The sequence below is a fragment of the Erythrolamprus reginae genome, chromosome 7 (assembly GCF_031021105.1).
Source record: "Erythrolamprus reginae isolate rEryReg1 chromosome 7, rEryReg1.hap1, whole genome shotgun sequence".
Taxonomy (NCBI): Eukaryota; Metazoa; Chordata; class Lepidosauria; order Squamata; family Dipsadidae; genus Erythrolamprus; species Erythrolamprus reginae.
Window position 1 is genome coordinate 86953264 of NC_091956.1, and position 20191 is coordinate 86973454.

At 46.1% G+C, this 20191-nt stretch overlaps 1 protein-coding gene across 6 annotated transcripts in view; it reads left to right on the top strand.

Annotated features, from left to right (window-relative positions):
• Nucleotide 1: 1 nt before the first annotated feature.
• LIN54 (lin-54 DREAM MuvB core complex component) overlaps nt 2-20191 on the top strand; it is a 29844-nt gene continuing 9654 nt past the window's right edge. Inside the window, exons 1-10 of one of the 6 annotated variants that reach the window (XM_070758106.1) lie at nt 2-356; nt 1725-1759; nt 8387-8464; nt 9682-10388; nt 12157-12277; nt 13367-13512; nt 14402-14560; nt 15139-15355; nt 18600-18676; nt 18888-19085. In XM_070758106.1, the coding sequence (XP_070614207.1) occupies nt 9717-10388; nt 12157-12277; nt 13367-13512; nt 14402-14560; nt 15139-15355; nt 18600-18676; nt 18888-19085 (1590 nt within the window). In that variant the 5' untranslated portion in view covers nt 2-356; nt 1725-1759; nt 8387-8464; nt 9682-9716. Of the gene's footprint in view, nt 357-1724; nt 1760-4082; nt 4323-8386; nt 8465-9681; nt 10389-12156; nt 12278-13366; nt 13513-14401; nt 14561-15138; nt 15356-18599; nt 18677-18887; nt 19086-20191 lie in introns of those variants that run through there. The other 5 variants (XM_070758110.1, XM_070758108.1, XM_070758105.1 and 2 more) reach the window with 5 other exon arrangements.

Here is a 20191-nt window from a genome sequence, read left to right on the forward strand (position 1 = left end):
GGGGTGTGTATGAAAAGGCTTTGAAGGAGGGAAAGGGCGGGAGAATGGAGCGCAGAGGGGAATGACGAGAGGCTCCCCGTAAAGGGGGCGGTGTGTGCGCGCGCGCGCGAGAGAGAGAGACAGAGACGCACGGGTTGTCAAGGGCGCCGCGAGCCGGCCTTATTATGGGATACGTCGGCGTAGTCGGCGTCGTCAGGATGGCGCGAGGCGCGTGATTTTGAACCGAGCCACGGAGCGGCCCCCTTGACGCCGGCGCTCGGCTGCTTGAGGTGGCCGGGCGGCGGCGCGCGGAAGCGAACCCGGCGGAAAGAAAAACAAACGGGGGAAGGAGCCAGCGCGGCCCCCCGGCAGGCGAGGTGCGTGTGTGTGTGTGTGTGTGAGGGGAGGGGGGAGGGGGCAGCGGGTGGTCGTAACGGCGAATCCCGAACGCTTGGACGGCTGCCTGCCCGCTCGCCCGCCCTCGGTGCGGACCCGGGATGGGAGACGCAGCCGGCGCCTTCTTTGAGAGCCGCACGCCCGGCGGTCCCCGTCTCCGCCTCACGGGGGGCCAAAGGGCCAAAGGCCTCCGCTCGGGGCCGGTGGGGGGGGGGGCAGAGAGGAGGGGGACTTTGAGGGGGGAGGCGGGTTTCCCCCCCGGGTTCGCCCTGTTAGCGACGGTTGCGGGTGGACGGCGGGCGAGACTTTGACCCTCGCTGCTGCTGCTGTTGTTGTTGTTGTTGTTCTGAGGTGAGGCACTTTCCCCCCTGCTGTGAAAGGAGGAACCCATACAGAATATTTGCCTGGCTTCTTCCAAAACCAAACCCCGAACGAGACTGTAAAAAACGATAATAACTTGGTCGGAAATTTCTTTTTCTTTTTGGGGGGAAAGTTAGAGGTATCACAAGCAGGAAGAGGGAGGCTGTGATCCCGCTGGTGGGAGCCCACTTGGAATAATCCTGTGTCCAGTTCTGGAGACCTCAGCTACAAAAAGAGAAATGGATCAAATTGAAATGGTCCAAAGCCGGGCTACAAAAATGGTGGAAGGTCTTAAGCATAAAAGGCATCAGGAAAGACTTCAGTAACTCCATCTGTCTAGTCTGGAGGACGGAAGGAAAAGGGGGGACAGGATCGAAACATTTAAATATGTTCGAGGGTTAAATAAGGTTCAGGTGGGAAGTGTTTTTAATAGGAAAGTGAACACAAGAACAAGGGGACACAATCTGAGGGTAGTTGTGGGAGAAATCAGAAGCAACATGAGGAAAGAGTAGTAGATGCTTGGAACAAACTTCCAGCAGATGTAGTTGGTCAATCCATAGTGACTGAATTGAAACATGCCTGGGATCAACATCTATCCATCCTAAGATAAAATACAGGAAATAGTATAAGGGCAGACTAGATGGACCAGGAGGTCTTTTTCTGCTATCAATCTTCTATGTTTCTATATTTCTATGTTTCTAAAGTTGGAAGGGAAGAAAAAAGTTTAATATAAATATTGTTTAGCATGCAGATGGTAGTGATACCTGTCCTGTCATTCTATTCTATATTCTTTATTCTATTCTAATTCTATTCTTATTTTATTTATTTATTAGACTTTTATGCCACCCCTCTCCAAGGATTCAGGGCAGCTTACAACATATAATAAAACAATGTATGAAAATTTAGATTAAATTTTACCTTAAATTTCTTTCCTTCTCTTTCCCTCCCCTAATTTCCCATTTCTATTTTTCTTTGTGTTTCATATATAGATAAAACAATAAAAGGCACATCCTGGGCGTACTAGGTAAGAAAAAGGAAGTTAAGGAAACCTAATGAGCACTCTCAACATTTATTACCTTTTTCTATACTTGTCTGGCTTTGCAGACAATTCTTGCTTCCATTACTGTACCATGTCTTGTTTTATTTTTATTATCTAATCAGGATTCAGAAAACAAAATAATAAAAGAGAGATTTTATTTGCTATAAAAGGAGTCTTAATTTGTTCTTATCCTAAATGGATGTCTTTTTCTTAGATTGGGCAACTACATTTCAGTTCTATAGAATTAGTAGCATTGTCTGAAACTGATTATCCATTCCTCAGAAAATAATAGATAAGCCAATATACCATCATCTATAATCTATAGATATATACCGGTAAAATATGTACACGCTGTGGGTGAGTGGAAGACTGTGTGAAATATATTTGAAAATCACTATGAATGTTGTCTAATAAGTTGCTTTATTCCTATGTTGACAGTAAAATGATGTTGGGAAGTTGAGGTAAATCTGGAGTACTTCTAAGGCTGCTGTGTATTTTTTTAAGTCCAAGGGCTGCACTTGTCCTCTTGCTGATGTGCCAGGAACCAGACATGAAAAAGTAGGTGACAATTCAGTGGAGTGGAACGTGGAGGCCATGGAGACTACAAAACTCAGGGGGTTGTTAGCTTTTCAGGTTTAGCATAAAGCATTTGTGGGTGGGGTGGGGGAGTCCTTGGTGCTGTCTGGGGTTAGTTGTTTGCTTGCAGGCTTTTTTTTTTTTTTTTGAAAATATACTTTATTTATTTACAAATATAATTAAAAACAAAGAAAGGGATTGGGGGGAAGGGGGACACAACGAAGGGTTGGGGGTGGGGTAGAGTAGGAAGGGGAGGGAGTATTCAAAAACAAAACATTTATGATAGAATTGTAATACATGCAGGCTTTTATAGCATGAGCAGAAGCGCCACCAAGCAAGCAGGCGACCAAGGTCAGGCAGCACCGAGAGCTCCACAGCGCCACCTAGAGCTGCATGTCGGTATAGTCTCTCCTGGTGGGGTCGATTTTGTTCTCTCTGGATTGATGCCAATGCAGGAAAGGGAATCAGGCTTCCATCCTATTTTGGGTGTAGGTAATGGTGTTCAGATTACATTATTATGACTGCTAAAATTATACAATAATGTCAGCATATACAAAATTTTCTGGTTATACAATTGTTGCAGTCAATGGCTTGGCAAGATTGTGTGGATAACTTAATACTGTATATAGAAGAGAAACATAACTTTGCCAGATGTTAAATTGTTATAATTTGGCAACAACTGAGAATCACATATTTATTGCTAGTATAAAGTGTGTGCCCACTATTTATGCTTGTGCTTAGTTGTGTACATAGCATTGGCTTTGCAATGTTTCTTGTGATTCACAGACTTGAATGCATTCATGGGTTTGACGTCTGTCATTGTGCAGTGCCATTTTCAACTGACTATTAGGAGGTGTGCTAATTGCTTGTGGAAGCAGTGTCTGTCATTCAAAGAAATCCAAGGCTCAAACTTTTAATGCAAATTGGCATGGAAGTGGTGTAGGGTTTCCTAGAAGACTAGTTGGGTTGGACTAGAAGACCTCCAAGGTCCCTTCCAACTCTGTTGTTGTTGTTGTTGTTGTTGTTGTTATCTGCCAGCTTCATTTCTGAGTAGATATGTACCGTTAGTGCACCCAAGCTCTGTGATTCTTTGTTGTCTCCCCTTTTGCCTTAGTTTTTGGTTCTTGAGAATTTTGCAGGTGACCCTGGTCAATATTTTCTGAGATGCTGTGTACACAGTTGTTGGCCTAGGGAGATTCCCGGTGGTCCCAAAGGGGCTTTCTCGCAAGGGGGCCCGGGGCTTTGTAGACGCTTCTCCAGATCCGGAGCTCCAAAGGGAAACCAGAAAGTCCAGGGGCCTCTTGGGGACACGGTGGGCTGGTGTTTCTACCCCCGCGACACCTGCCGAGACCTTCAAGGGCAGATTCTGTTCCCACCGACCCCTCGCCCCCCCCCCCCCGCACACCCCCCGCCCTCCGGTGGAAAAGGCCTTTGCGCCCCGATCCCCCCGCCAGCCCCTGGGCCGCCCGCGCCCTTCCCACACGAGCCTCGCCTGCCCGTAGGAGACCCGCTGCTTTCCCGGCGGCCTGTTAAGGTGCCGCGGGGCCTCGGAAGGCGGCCGCCCGACCCCCGGCGCGGGTGGCGTCCCCGGAGCGAGTCTCCCGCCCTCCGGCTGCGCCCTCCGTGCTCCGTGGGGGCCGCAGGGCCTCCGCTCCGTCCCGCCCGCCGTGGGTGCGGGGTGCTCCCGGCCGGCCCTCCTTTCCTTCCCGGCGGTGGGCGGGCTTGGCGGGGCGGGGCGGGAGGCGAGGCCGGCGGGGTTGGCGTCGGCGCTGGGGCTGCGAGGAGGGGATGACGGGGTGAAAATGGCGGATCTTTCGAAATCCTCTCCCGGCCCTTGACGTCCCAGAAGCGGCGCCGCCGCAGCCCGAGAGACGCGCTCTGCCCCCCGGCGGCCTCTCCCTCCAGGCCAGGCAGGCAGCTCCCCTTCCCCGCCGACCCGCCTGGAAGGACGCGCGGCTGCCTGCCGGAGCGGGTGAGCGGGGGGCGCCCGGAGCTCGGGAGGCCGGAGGCGGGCGCAGGTGCTTCCATTCCCCCCGGAAGCGCCGCCAGGAAAGAGAGCGGGGGCTCCGGGGCCTTCTTCTCTTCCCGGGGAGGCCCCGGTTCCCTCGCCTGGCTCAGCTGGGGAGGCGAGGCCGGGCGGGGCGGGGGAGGCGGCATTCGGCCACAGCCTTTAGGGGAGAAGACGAGTCCATTAAAGGGGCTTGCGGGGGGGACACACCACGGGCTGTTAAATAAACCGAATCTCGGCGCTGCTCTCCCCCCCCCCCCCGTTGAATGGGCGTGTTTCCAAAGCCCCCTCTCTCTTCATTAGCCCCCGCGAAAGCTCCCACCTGGGTTTGGCTCTTCATCTTTACCATAAATAAAAGAAAGTACGATCATTATTTTTTAAATCCTCATTAACTTTTGAAAAGTGAAGAAAGCTCAGCTGGCAGTCAGTAAATGAACTGGTAAAAGGAAAGTTATTAGGGGAAAAAAGAGTTTTCTCCTCTTTTTAATAGGAGGCCGTGGCTACCAAGGGTGATTTGGGACAGGTCCTATTATTTCACCTAATGCCTCTGAAAGAAAAAAATATTTTTATTTAACAGCTCAATCCTAAAGCGCCCAAATTAATCTCACCATTGCTGTTTAGCTTATTTCAGGGTACAATCATTTTTCTATGAATCTGTAGCTCTTCCACAGCTTTGAACTTTGTAGTAGCTCTATTTTATAGATCTTATAATGTGTTTAAAGGTTATAATTTTATACCCCATAATAACTAGAAATGATATGTTCACGTGATATATTAGAAATAAAATACCTGATAATGTATACAAGGGATTCTTTCCTATCTTCCTCTTTTACAGTTGTATTCAAAAGGCCACATTCTTAGTAGTACATAAAACACAAATATAAACATTGCAAATTATTTAATATACAATATAAGGCATTTCAATCTATGTAGAAAATAACTGATAAGTTTTGAATTCTAGGTACTTTTGTTTTAAAAAAATTGGCAGAAGTACAGGAGAATTGTTTATGTTTAGGTCATTGTATAAGCTTTATATTGTATGCTATAAAATTGAAACCAGCATAATCTGCAGATTACTTGCCCATTTTTGATATGTGATATATTTGTAAGTAAAATACTTTTACATTTTCAAAAACTATACAATCTCTTTTTTACCTGTGCTAAGCCTAAAATCTCAAAACCTATCTCAATTAGATTAGATTCTCAAGTAAACAACAGTAAAATACAGTATATGTAATATTGGGCTAATCTTAAGTAAAATACACCCAAATATGATGTTTACATTAAAAAACCCACTAACTTGTTCCTCCCAAATATCTCCTGATAATAAGCTCAATTGGGCTTTTGAGCGCATGGCAATAAGGCCAAGCATTTATTTCAGGGTTCAAAAAAATATATAACAAGGTCTTATTTCCCAGGAAACCTTGTATATTCTGAATGTTAACTGCCCAGACTCACTTAGGTGAAATGGGTGTCATAGGAATGTAATAAATTCATAAAATAAATAAATAGACATCGATGAGCTTGAGCATGAAGTCTCAAAGCTGACCCCAATTGGAATAGATTCACAGGTCTGCTTGGTGGCAAATTGACCACTGTGGGCAATGAACTATTCTTGGTGCTTGGATGAGCTGCTCTGAAATCTTTACGAGGTCATAATTTTCATTTGAGAAATTATGATCCTCACTTTGTTCCCCAGATTCACCTCATTAACCATGTGCACGTATGAAACATATTTCTCTACAGAAATGTATTTGAAGTACTCTTTCAATAATTAGTGCTGTGGTTCATATCTGAATCTGTATTACTGGTGCAATCTTTTAATAAATTAATAATTTATTGAACTTGTATGCTGCCCAACTGCCAATAACTCTTAATGGCGGGGTTTGCTTTTTAATCTTTGTTTTTTAAAAGTGTTTCAGTACAAGACTGTCACACAGGTAATAAAACTCCAGATTTTTATAATGGTTTCCAGAACATTTATTTATTTATTATTTATTTGCATTTGGCTAGCCACCCATCTGATACAGTTACTCTGGTCCACATACATAATAACAATAAAAATATAGGAAACCCATTAAAACAATTTGAATATATATTTTTTAAAGATAACAACAAATAAAGCAAAATGATGGCAAAACATACCGAGAGTTCTTTCTATTGACTATCATAGAACCACCTAGGAGGCTCCACAGATAGTTCCCAACTTTGTTTAGTGACCACTGAAAGTTATAGGTGTTCACAGTTAGGGCCTTTGGAGCATCCACGTGATTGGGTGATCAAAATTTGGATGAGGGGCAGCTGGTTCATACTAGCGACTGCTGCTGTGTCCCAGAGTCATGTGACCCCCTTTTGTGATGACCAGAGTCATTGGGGAAGCCAGATTCACTTAACAACTGGGCCACCAACTCATCAACTGCAGTGATTCACTTAACAAATTGTGGCCAAAAATGGTCATAAAATGGGGCAAAGCCCACTTGACAAACGTCTTACTTAACACCAGAGAATTTGGGGGCTGAGTTGTGGTTGTGCCTGTGTCCTGGGCTCCCAAGGCTGGTGGGTCAATCCACGTTTGACTGGCCTTCTGGAGCAGGTGGGGGCGGGGCTCACCTTGTAGGGGAGGGTGTTTCGCAGGTCGGGGGCAATGGCGGACAAAGCTTTCCTCCCAGGTCCTGTCGGACACACTTCCCGACTGAAGGGACCCACAACGGGCATTCCTGCTGGACCCTGATATGATGGATGGATGGATGGATGTTCCTAGGCAGACACATCCATCAAATAACGTGGCCCCATGCCACGTAGACTTAAAAGGTCATGGCCAGCACATTGAATGGGACCCAGAAGAAAACTGGCCCCCATTTCAGCTCTGAACCAGAGGCACCGCATGTGCAGTCCCGGGGCCCACGTCGCTGGCAGGGTCTTAAAAATGCTTTTTCCAAAAGGCAACTGGGCTTTCACAGGTCTTTATCCTCTTCCTTTCTCCCCCCCCCTTTTCCTCTCCTCTACTTTATTCTCCTGTTTTTTCTTCTCATTCAAGAAGTTTCTTAAGTTCTAACTGAAACTGCTTCTAGCTTCCAATGGAAGAAGCTTTGTGGATAAGAAGCGAAATGTTTTGAAAGGGGGAAAAAAATCCACTTTGCCTTTGGAAGAAGTTCCTTTGGGACAACCACGACCTGGATGGTTGGGAATTTCTTTAGACATAACTGCCAGGGCCTCTGCATTTTGCACCAGCTGAAGTTTCTGGATTCTTTTGAAGGGGTGGCCCTGTGTAGAGCACACTGCAGTAGTCCATTGGGAAAGGGGCACCTGTGGCGACAATACAAAGCTGCATCATGGCCCTCCTCTGCCCCTTGAGCAGGAGTTGGGAGGACAGAAAGACCTCCAGAAGTGCCCTTGGTTAGAATGTTCATGCTCAGGTGAGCCACCTTGACAAAGTTAGCCAGTGAATAGGCACAGCAACTAACTCAGCCAATAGGAGTCAGCCACTTCTGAGTCTGTGCAGAGAATTGAAACTGAAAGCATGGCTCAGTCCACTCTGCTCTCTTGTTCACTCTGAACTCTGCTGAAATGAAACTAACTGTTCTCTGCTTGAAGAGGAACACTGCTTGTGGTATTGTAAATTCATCTGTTACTATGTTTGTAAAGAAGTTTATGAACCCAGCTGAATCAATCATCTGTGTGTGCTTCTGGTTTTGATTTTTGCAAGAAACGTTGATATACTTTGCTTAGGGCAATGTAACCCCACCGAGAGCACCAAAGATCCAGAAGACCCTCCAACCTAAAGCCCCCCCCCCCCCCCCCCGGTCTTGCCAGGATCTTCTGAAGTGAAGCCTTTTGTTTCCCATTCAGGGCCCTTCTGCCTTCAGACCCCATGGGAGGGTGTCAACGTTGTATGTCTATAATTGGCCTTGGCCAAATAAACAAACAACATACATACAAACATATAGTGAAGGAAAATTCTCTGGCAGTATAGCATTCTCTCAAACTAGGATGGATCTGAAAATAACAGACTCCGTTGTCTTTTGCAGCTTTAGCACATGGTGCTGCACGATGATGTGTTCGGAGGTGCACCGATGTGAAGCAGCAGGAATTTAAAAGACATTCAGGTAATTAGAAGTATTTTCTATTTCACAATATCAGTGACACTGGTCCATAGCACCAATGTCCGATCTAGACATAATACCCACATGCCAAGCATTTTGTACCCTCCCTACTTTCATCATAATATTGAGTTTAATTATGAATTCCCCACATTATTTACCATACTTTGCTTCTGTAAAGCTGGATAACAATAATACTGTAATACGTGTTTTATTTTACAGAAATTGATATTGCTTCTTTGGTTTGCCACGGGGGGAGGGGGACACACACCCAAGTCTCTTCATTCGGCTCTGGTGCCACTGGGAGGGTTTGAATAGATCTATAAATATTGTTGTACACAGAGTTTGCTATTGAGAAATGATGGGATAGCCTGTCCCTGCTTGCTGTCGTTTCCAACAGAAACCCTGTCAGCCCAGTGTTTTGGTATAACGAAGAAGGCTCATGTTGTTAGCAAAGGAGGCTATTTCAAAGCAAATTCCCTTTGGCCATGGTTCGTTTTTGGTGAATAAAGGGTTAACCATCATCTCCCTATGCAATGGAAAATCAAAATGTCTTCCACCCACAAATATATGTCGTGCTTTTGCTGATGGGAAGTTTTGCAGCATTAAAACATGAATAATGAAGAGCCGCGGTGGCGCAGGGGTTAGAGGGCAGCACTGCAGGCTACTTCAGCTAATTGCTAGCTGTAGTTCAGCGGTTCAAATCTCACCACTCAAGTTGACTCAGCCTTCCATCCTTCCAGGTTGATTAAAATGAAGACCCAGATTGTTGGGGGCAATGTGCTGATACCCACAGAGAGAGGGCTGTAAAAGCACAATGAAGCGGTATATAAGTCTAAATGCCATTGCTATGACACGAAGGGAAGAAAACTCCCCCAGAGTGGAGTTTTCTTCAGTGGCTGAAGCTGAAAATTATATTCTTGTTGATTATTCACTATATTTATGTCTAATAAGTGATTAGAACTGGGATTGTCCTGGTTTGCCATTCATGATCCTGGTTTCTGAAGTATAATAACCCTTTCAATATAACTAGTAAGTATTCTTATTAGCATTTGTACTGTGTGTGGGGGGTGAGGGGAAAGTAATGGTATATTTACGCACAGTTGCTAATAAGTCACTTCCACAGTTATATAGCTGTTCAGGTGTGATACATCTAATTTTTCAAGTTACATAGTTTGGTGGACCATGGAAATTGAACATTTCTTTTAAAAATATCACTGCAGTGGCTCCTGTTAAACCTACCGTCAACATCTGAAGGATGGAGGTCGTGTCAGCAGAAGCGGGCAGCTTGCTCCCGGAAGAGATCATGGACACCGGCCTAACTTTGGAGGAAGACGAGAACATTGAGGCTGTAATTGTGGGTGACCCTGTTCCTATGGAAACAGAACTGGAGGGTATAGCAAACGTAAGCTCTGCTGATGACCACACTACCACCGCCACGCCATCAGCCCCTACGGAATCCGTCACGTTGCCCAGCAGTTGTGTCAGCCCCGCTACTGACAATTCTGCCTTCGTGAAATCTGAGGCCGGCGCGACTGCGCAACCTTCTTTTCAAAGCAGCCTCCAGAAGCTGGGCACCCAGACGCCCGTCTCTCTGTCCGCCAGTCAAATTATTCTTAACAAAGCAATTGGCAAACAGGCCATAAAGCAGGAGGGTCAAAAACTCATAGTCACAACTCTGGGCAAGCCTGGACAACCAATTGTCTTAGCGCTGCCCCACAACCAGCTGCCCCAGTCTCAAAAGACCACGTCGCAATTACAAGCAGGTGATTCCAAGATTCCAACCCAGCAATTCAAGGTGGTCACAATTGCAGGAAGGCAAGAGGTGAAACCGGTCATTGGGGTCTCCGCCTTGACTTCAGGATGCCAGCTGGTAAATGCCACAAACCAGTCGTCGGTCCTGCAGACCCAGCAATTGAAAGCAGTGCAGGTAAGAAGGACGTCTGTCGGTTTGCAGAAAAATTGATGTCCTATTGGGAATTTCCTTTGGTGGAGGCCATAGGTGCAGAAGAGGACAGCTGGGTCCTAGGTTTTTTTTAAAAGAAAACCCCTCCTCAATAAATCTCTTTTAAAAAGCAAGTTCCAAAGCAAGGGTGTAAAAAGGCATCAGAGACGATGGTTTCAAATAGTAAACTGACGCGTCCATCGAGATGAGGTTGCAGTGGCCTATATCAGAAAGTGTTTCCTCAAAATTACCCAAACTTTGGACCTTTCCCCAGGATTTGATTTTGTTGAGGGCGGTGACCCTCTTTCAAGGATTCTCCTCTTGTTTTGAATGATTCCCTCTGGGACATTTCCTTTTAATAGGAAAGTGAACACAAGAACAAGGGGACACAATCTGAGGTTAGTTGGGGGAAAGATCAAAAGCAACATGAGAAAATATTATTTTACTGAAAGAGTAGTAGATCCTTGGAACAAACTTCCAGCAGACGTGGTAGATAAATCCACAGTAACTGAATTTAAACATGCCTGGGATAAACATATATCCATCCTAAGATAAAATACAGAAAATAGTATAAGGGCAGACTAGATGGACCATGGGGTCTTTTTCTGCCGTCAGACTTCTATGTTTCTATGTTTCTATACCTCCCTTATTATTTTTGTTTCTGTTGTTTTTAATGTTGGTTTTTAATGTTGCATGCTATCCAGAGTCTTACTGAGTTGATCAGCTCTCTGAAGTAAGTCAACCAATCAATCTGATGGCTACTAGAAGTGAAAATTGGCAGTTTGGAGACCAGCTTAAGGTGCAGTGAAGAATGAAAGTGAAGGAAATGTGGGAAAGGAGGGCAACTAGACACACGCAGGTCTATAAACATGCAAACGTTTAAACGTCAGTTTACCTGTGATTCATCAACTGTGAGCTCAAAAACGTCAGTCTCCACGTCCAGGTCTGAAAAATATTCTTTTGTTTCTGTCCTATTATGAAAAACCCCAATTAATCTCTATTTACAATCAGAGGGAGGGAGGGAGATATTTTTCAGAATAGGCCAAAACCAAAGGAATATTCTTCAGACATAAATCATGAAGACTTGAAAGCTCTTGCGCTCACACTTGCTTCCATGAATCACTGCTAAACTCAGGTTCACATTTTTCCTTATGTTTCTATCTGCAATTTTCATTCCTTTTCACATTTTCTTCATCCATCGTGTACTTTCAGCTTTTTTGCTTTCAATCTAGTTTGGGAAGATTCTTATTCATAATTAAAGGATATGCATGTAGTAGACCAACGTATGAGTCTATTAACTGAGTCATTTATTTTGCCTCCACCAACATCCAACTCCACATGCAGGTAGTCCTCAACATGCAACAGTTCATTTAGTGGCCATTCAGAGTTACAACGGCATGTGAGCTTTGTAGCACCGCCATGATTATGTGACCAAAACTCAGCTGCTTACTGGTGCATACTTACTTGTATTGTGCAGTGTGCATTAAAATTATAATTGCCTTGGGCAGAGAATTCTCTCTTGAACTGGGCACAATTGTGATCATAAGCCGAGGACTGTGCATCTGTCCCTCCTATGTAGCTTTTATGCCATGGATTTGGGCTTTTCTTTTACTTTTTTTTTTTTTGGTGTTTTGGTGTTTCCGTGGAGTTGGTTGCACCAAAGGTTGGTTCTCCTTTGTTTCTACATACCTTGGGTTTCACTTCTTAAGAAATGATTGGTCATTGGATTTCTTTCTCTCTATTTTTTTTTTAGATTGCTAAGAAAACCAGGACACCAACTTCAGCCCCAATGATAACGAAACTCATCATCACAAAACCCATCACCAGCAAAGCAGTTACGGGGCAGACAACTCAAGTATCGCCAGTCATTGCAGGTATCTTCCTACCTACCTATCTATCTCTATGGCTTTTTTTCATGTCATAATATTTACCAGGGTGTAATATGCGAATGAGAAGTACAATGTGATATTGGATGGATTTTTATTTCATAATGGATTTTCCATCCCGGGTGTCTAGAAATTTGTCAAAACCATGTTTCCTGCAGGCATTGGGAAGGTTTTAGGCTGTGGAAAGGTTCAGTTCTGCGGAGCACACCTGCTGATGAGAGTTTGGGAGTTGGTGCTGGCCTTTGGAGGGCACTCGGGTTGGGTGGACCTGGGCGCGAAGTCACGCTGTAGGATGATGAATTCCAGAATCCCCAAGTCATGCAACCAATGGCCCTGCTGAGTGGGAATTCTGGGAGTGGTCCAAACAATAACACATCCTAAATTGTGTTGTTTTGAAGAAAGTTGCTCTAAATGCAGTTTTTTCTCAACCTTGGTGACTTTACGATGGGTGGACTTCAACCCCCAAAATCTGGGAACTGAAGTCCACCCATCTTAAAGTCCCCATGGTTGAGAAACGCTGCACCAGTCAGTTTAAAAGGGACTTGGATTTGTGAGCTGTTAAGTTCTTTTATGGTTTGAGGAAACCAGCCATAAAAAAGGCTGTTCCGTAGCCAAGATGAAAGAATATAAAAGTTTATCATCTTTAGAAGTTCAGATCTTGGACAGATGATGTGGGAATGCATGCAGTCATCTTACCAGGTGATAAATATAGAAAGGTTCCTGGTTTTATGAATACGTCCCCCTGCCACAGTCTCCTCCTAACGCGGTGTGCTTTTCCCTCTGCCCGACTGGAAGTCTGATTCCCCCACCATAGAGTCTCCTCCTCCTAGCAGGGCGTCCTTTTCCTCTGTCCTAACCGAAAGCTCTGTCATTTCTGGAGACGACTAGCAGCAAAGAGCCACAGCAGCAGCAGCAGCAGAGGGATGAAAGAGCCACCTGCAGCTCCAGAGCCCTGGGTGGCTGACCCCTCTTCTAGCTCATATAAAGTGCTAATGCCTTTACCAAAAAACCTTGCACTTCACCCTCTGAGAAGATGGGTAACCTTATAACTCTGTTTTGTTTTGGTTTTTTTAACAGGTAGAGTTCTTGCACAGGCTGCTCCGGGGACACCCCCCAAAACTGTAACTATATCAGAAAGTGGAGTCATCGGGACAACTTTAAGTTCTACAATGCAGGAGGCACCAAATAAGATAGCAATCTCCCCACTGAAATCCCCAAATAAGGTGAACCTCTATTTCAATTGCTTATGTGTATATTGTAGATTCCATTTTTCACATCTGAGGCGTATTGCTGAGAAATTCCACAATCCATTCTCCCATTTGCACAAAAGGATTGGTGTGAAAATGATTCAAGCGTATGTTCCTCTTAAACTACGTTAGCCTGATTTGGAAACGGACTTTCTAAAGTTTTAGAATCCTCTGCACTCTGGCCTTATGCTGGGAATAACGGGGATTTGTGCTAAGGGGAAAGTCACAAAAGCCCCCCAAATAGAAATGAGTCAGTGAACAAACCAGATGCAGGTAGCCTTTGCCTTAGAATAATTAGTGACCACTCGAAGTTCCAACAGCACTGATAAAAAGTTTGTTATGACCGTTTCCCAAACTCACGACCGCTGCAGCATCCCCATGATCACGTGATCAAACTCCAGAGGTTTGACAAGGGATTCATATTTATAACGGTTGCGTTGGGCCTGGGTCATGTGATCACTTTTGCGACCTTTTGACAAGCAACGTCAATGAAGCCAGATTGACGTATACGACCACATTACTCACTTATCAACTGCAGCAATTCACAGCTGTGGCCAGAAAGAATGTGAAATGGGGCAAAACCCGCTTAACAATGGTCTCGCTTAACATTAGAAATGTTGGGTTCAGTTGTGGTTGTAAGTCAGGGACGCTATGCAAACTCTGGATTTAACAGTCTTGTAGCTGCCACTGCCGCCTCCTTTCTTCCCCCCCCCAGCCCCCCACCCCCATTGATAACAGAGTGAAAGAGCCAGGTCACATTGTGCCTCCAGATCCTATCCATAGTGTGGAAAGTCTTGACCTCTTAAGCACTTGCGATGTTGCACGTTTTGAAGTTGAGATTCTGTACTTGTGTGATCCTGTTAAGCAGCTAACGGTGGTGTCGGTCGCCTCGCAGCCCCCAAGCTCCCCACAGAAAACAGTCGGTGTGCCCATAAATGTAACCCTGGGACAGCAGATTCTCACCGTGCAGCATTCAACACCCTCTTCTCCTGGGAAAGCTGTGGCTAACAACACAACTGCTCAGGTACACACTCACCTCAGTCCCATTCTGAGAGCCTCTTCTTCAGATTGTGATTTGCAGCATTGCATGAGTGGTTGTTTCCCTTCCTTCCTTCCTTCCTTCCTTCCTTCCTTCCTTCCTTCCTTCCTTCCTTCCTTCCTTCCCTCCCTCCCCTCCCCTCCCTCCCTCCCTTCCCACCCTCCCTCCCTTCCTCCTTCCCTTCCTTCCCTCCCTCCCTTCCTTCCTCCTTCCCTTCCCTCCCCTCCCTCCCTTCCTTCCTCCTTCCCTTCCTTCCTTCCCTCCCTTCCCTCCCTCCCTCCCTTCCTCCTTCCCTCCCTCCCTTCCCTCCCTCCCTTCCTCCTTCCCTTCCTTCCTTGAAATTAAAGCACCGTTGAGAGGAATAGCTTAAAGCCAACCCGGAATCAAGTAGCTCTACCAAACTCAGCGAATACCTTCTGGTCTAATCATGAGTGGTGTGGAAGCATTGTCTTATCTGTGTGCTAGTCTCGGACCTGAGGGGAACTAACTACGCTGACTCTTATCAGAAATGAAGGATTGGCTGACCAGCCATCTCAGACAAATGTTTTATATCGTTTCCACAGGCTGTGAAATCTGCCGTGCAGACCCTCACTGTTGGGGGGATGGGTACGTCTCAGTTTAAGACGATAATTCCCCTGGCAACGGCACCGAATGTCCAGCAGATTCAGGTACCTGGGAGCAAGTTCCACTATGTCCGGCTTGTAACCGCCACAACGGCCAGTAGCACAGCACAGCCAGCCAGCCAGAATCCCAGCACCAGCACCGCAACCCTGCAGCAAGGTTAGAACCGTCTTCATGTGTGGATGCATTTTATGAAAAACCCAAGTGGGAAGCGGCAAAGGGAATCCGATGGGACTTTGGAAATTGGGAGAGGGGCTTAATGCAGGTTGAGGGAGGGCGGCTTAGACCGAAATGGTTGTGGTGTATCTTTAAAAGAGTTTTAGGATGGGTTTACGGTTGAAACATGATTATTGGTTATTGGTCCTTGCTTAGTTACTTCATTAAGACTTAATTGTGACCACACCTTGCTCACCTTACTCAGCTTTTCTTGGGAATTTTTGAAGGCTGGTTTAGAATTGCAATCATGTTTGTGTCTCAATTATGCCCCCACGTAACAAAGGTCTGACATTTTACCTTCACTTTTATCTCAAGTTCTGAAATATTTTCTTTTGGAAATAGGGCAGTTGGCAAATGTGGGTGTAAAGCTTTATGGGTTAATTTCCCAACTCTACTTCGAGGAGCCATTGCCTCATTTCCAGTTAATACATTTGCAGGTGATGTGGGCACCCGAGCATTGCGGTGTGGCCCTGATGTCCCTCCTGCTTGCTTCATTCTTCTTCCACTTCCACCGTTCTCCCCACCACTGCGGTCACTTTGTGGCTCCTAGACACATTCTGCCTTCGTTGGAATTGGAAAGGGGGGGGGTCGAGGGAGGGAGTTCCCTACTCAAGTTGTGTCTCTGAAATCTGGATGTGTTTGTACACCTTGGAACTTACCACTAAGCAATGAACTTACCACCGCAAGTGTGGAGTGCTTCCAACCATCCCTATCTGCCAGGGGTCTCCAACCTTGACAAGTTTAAATCTTGTGGAGTCAAACCGTCAGAATCCCTCACCTAACCACGCTGGCTGGGGAATTGTGGGAGTTGGAGTCCAGAAACCTTAAACGTTGCCAAGTGTGGAGACTCCTGTTGCACACACACCCTGCAACACCGTTTACCCCCCTTCCCTTGTGGAACTTTTTCTCAGCCCCCTTTGTTACTTAGTTCTGTCGGAGGTCTCCCCCTAGGACAGAGGTCTTCAGACCTGGCAATTTTAAGACTGGTGGACTCCAACTCCCAGAATTCTCCAGCCAGTTATACGAGTTTGGGGGCCCCTGATTTAGACATTGGAGATGGTTGTGGTGAGTGGTGTGGTCGCCTAGAGGCGGAGCTCTCGCCTCACGATCAGGAGGCTGTGAGTTCGATCCTAGGTTGAGGCTGATAGTTCTCTCTCTGGGCACAATGAGAAGATGTCTGCTGAATATAACTCCGCATTGGTGACAGGAAGGGCATCTAACCAGTAACTGAAGTCCACAGGTCTTAAAGTAGCCAGGTTTCAAGGCAAGATGTAGACAGATTCATGGATGCCAAGTGTTGGTTGAAGGCAGGCAGGCAGGGTTCCCTTGGGTCCCATTTGTTGGGGGTCAAGGGAAAAGGAGGGTCTTGCCTTCTCTTTCTGCTCAAGATCCCCATGGACAATTGGGGGGCCACTGGGGGACACAGAATGCTGGACTCAATGGGCTTTGGCCTGATTCAGCATGGCTCTTCTTAGGTTCTTATGTTCAGGTTTGGGGACCCTCTTCTCTTATCATTTTTTTAAAGCCCTGTGCAGCCTTTATATCACCAAGCCTGCTAGTATTGTACAGGTAAGTCCTTGGGTTACAGCACTTAAACCATTCAAAGTTACAACAGCCCTGAAAAAAAGGGGACTTATGACCATTTTTCACAGTTATGACCCTTGCAGCACCCCCGTTGCCACGTGATGCCTGACAGCTGACTCAACATTTATGATGGTCGTAGTGTTAGTAAGTTCAGTTCTGGAGACCTCACCTACAAAAAGATATTGCCAAAATTGAACGGGTCCAAAGACGGGCTACAAGAATGGTGGAAGGTCTTCAGCATAAAACCCATCAGGAAAGACTTCATGAACTCAATCCGTATAGTCTGGAGGACAGAAGAAAAAGGGGGGACAGGATAGAAACATTTAAATATGTTAAAGGGTTAAATAAGGTTCAGGAGGGAAGTGTTTTTAATAGGAAAGTGAACACAAGAACAAGGGGGCACAATCTGAGGTCAGTTGGGGGAAAGATCAAAAGCAAGAGGAGAAAATATTATTTTACTGAAAGAGTAGTAGATCCTTGGAACAAACTTCCAGCAGACATGGTCCATCCACAGGAACTGAATGGAAAGATGCCTGGGATAAACATAGATGCATCCTAAGATAAAATACAGAAAATAGTATAAGGGCAGACTAGATGGACAATGAGGTCTTTTTCTGCCGTCAGTCTTCTATGTTTCTATGTTTCTAATAACTGCAGTGGTTCACTTAACAAACATGGCAAGAAACGTCGTAAAGTGGGACAAAACTCACCCAACAAATGTCTCACTTAGCAACAGAAATGTTGGGCTCAATTGTGGTCATAGGTCAAGGACTACCTGCATTATTGTAGCAACATAAGCAATGATTCTTGGGACGCCAAATTGGAATTAAGATACATAACCCTGAAAAACAGCTCAGAGCTGCTTTGACCTATTTTTGACATGAAAGGTATCCAAATAGATGGAATGTATATATACAGTACAGTCATACCTCGTCTTACGAACCTAATTGGTTCCAGGGGGAGGTTCGTAAGACCTTTTAAAACAGCCGCGCGGCTTCCCAGCTGTCTCCCGAAGCCGAATGCCAAACCCGAACTTCCGCGTTCGGAGACAGCTACGAACTTTTTTCGAGTTACGAACCGGCGTTCGGGAGGCTGCTGGGAAGCCCCGCCGCCTGGCTGTCACCTTTTAAAACAGCTGCGCGGCTTCCCAGCTGTCTCCCGAACGCCGGTTCGTAACTCGAAAAAAGTTCGTAAGAAGAGGCAAAAATTTTCTGAACCCCGGGTTCGTATCACGAGTTGTTCGTAAGACGAGGGGTTTGTATCTTGAGGTACCACTGTATATGCTTCTGTGGGAATTGCATTTCTACCTTCAAAAGGCTCCTATGTGCCATGTTCCTGTTTTTTCCCCCCCACATTAGATTCTAAATGAAATGGTAGCTGGCTTTTATAACAAGCATTTTTGCAATCCATGACATTTTCCTGCATGACCTGGTGGGCAGCATCTCTTGCTGAACGTGATGACCCAGCTCAAGATAGATCTTCTGCCAGCTTAGGTTCTAGCATAGATGAGACTGAGGGGGGAGGCTGCCCACCCTTTTCCTTCACCTCTTAGTCTAGCAAGTTGCTTGTGTCGTCATATCTGATGCCGTTGTCTTGTCCACAGCCAAACCAGTGGTGGTGAATGCAACCCCTGTACGGATGTCTGTTCCCATTATCCCAGCAACGCAAACGGTCAAACAAGTGAGTTCCTACACACACCGGCTTCAAGTGTTTCACAGAAACTTTCAATTAATTCAACTCTCCTTATAAACTTATTTGCTGCAAAAGATTATACACTGAGGACCCAGACTCTCTATAAGCCGCTTAGAGAGGCCTGTGAAGCGGCACATGAGTCTAAATGCCGTTGCTTTGGTCTGTAAGGAAGGTGACCTGAACTCTTCCTTCCTTGCAGGTGGCCCCCAAACCAATGAACCCAACTTCGCAAATAGTTACCACCAGCCAGCCACAGCAGAGGCTCATCATGCCTGCCACGCCACTGCCACAGATCCAACCCAACCTGGCCAACCTTCCCCCTGGCACTGTCCTGGCACCGGCCCATGGCACAGGGAATGTGGGCTACGCATTCCTCCCGGCTCAGTACGTCACACAGGTAGGAGATCATAAGAAGGGATTCACAAAAGATCATGTTTGTAGCTAATACTCTTGGGGGAGGGGCCAGGGCAGGGGTGTCAAGCTCACATCACGGCATCACATGGCGCATGGGGACTTCTTCGCTCTCACTTGGCTCACGTGGGTGGGGGCAGCACGTAACAGATCTGGCCCCCAGGCCAGGAGTTCGAGAGCCCTGGGCAGGAGAGTGGCAGGTGGTTTCTCAGCCGTCTGTGCCTTGTCAGCATGCTGGCTAGGGAATTCTGGGAACTGAAGTCCACACTGAGATGAGAAGCATCGGTTTAAAGGATACAATTTCTCATGGCTGCGAGAAACGAGTCATCAGTGAGGTCAAAGGTCAGAAATAATCTGAGAGGACTAAGCGGAAGGTATTTTCACAGTGTCACATTTGGAGCCACTCAGCTGGGCAATGTTTCAAGAGCGAATGTGGGCAAGGAAGAAGAACGGCCCTCCCGTAGCCTGTGCGCTCCTCAGGTGTGCGCTCCTCACCGCCCAGACCTTTCCAGCCAACCTTCAGTGGTCCTCAACCTTCCTAATGCCGCAGATCCTTTAATACAGTCACTCACGTTGTGTTGTTGACCCCCAACCATAAAATGATAAAATAATTGGGAAACTCAGGGTTGGTTCCTAACGCAGCTCACTGCCAGTTCACTCATTTTTTTCTGGTATTTGTTGCACATTCTGAACGAATACTTGGATCAGCTTTATTTGTTTTTAAGATGCCTATCTATTATGATATATGTAGCCTTAAATGTATTGGGGGGAGGAAGACCTGCAAGTAACTGTTTTGTAGAAGTCCACTAAGGGCACTAATAGGGGCCCAAAGCAAATACTGGAGCTGTAGAGAGTTGTAACGTGATCGTAAAAGTCCGCAGTGGGAACAGAATGTACCGTGCTCAGCAGAGGGTTCCGGTTAAGTTGTGTACATTTTATGTACCTGTGGGATTTTGACTTCCTAGAGTAGAGGGCTTTAGACGGCACGGGTGGCAGATCAGCATAGCATTTTTTAAATGTACGCGTAATTGAGTAGGCTGTTGTTTTTAAGTGGCTCTCAACTTGCTCAGCTTTCCAGACCGGACTCTTGTA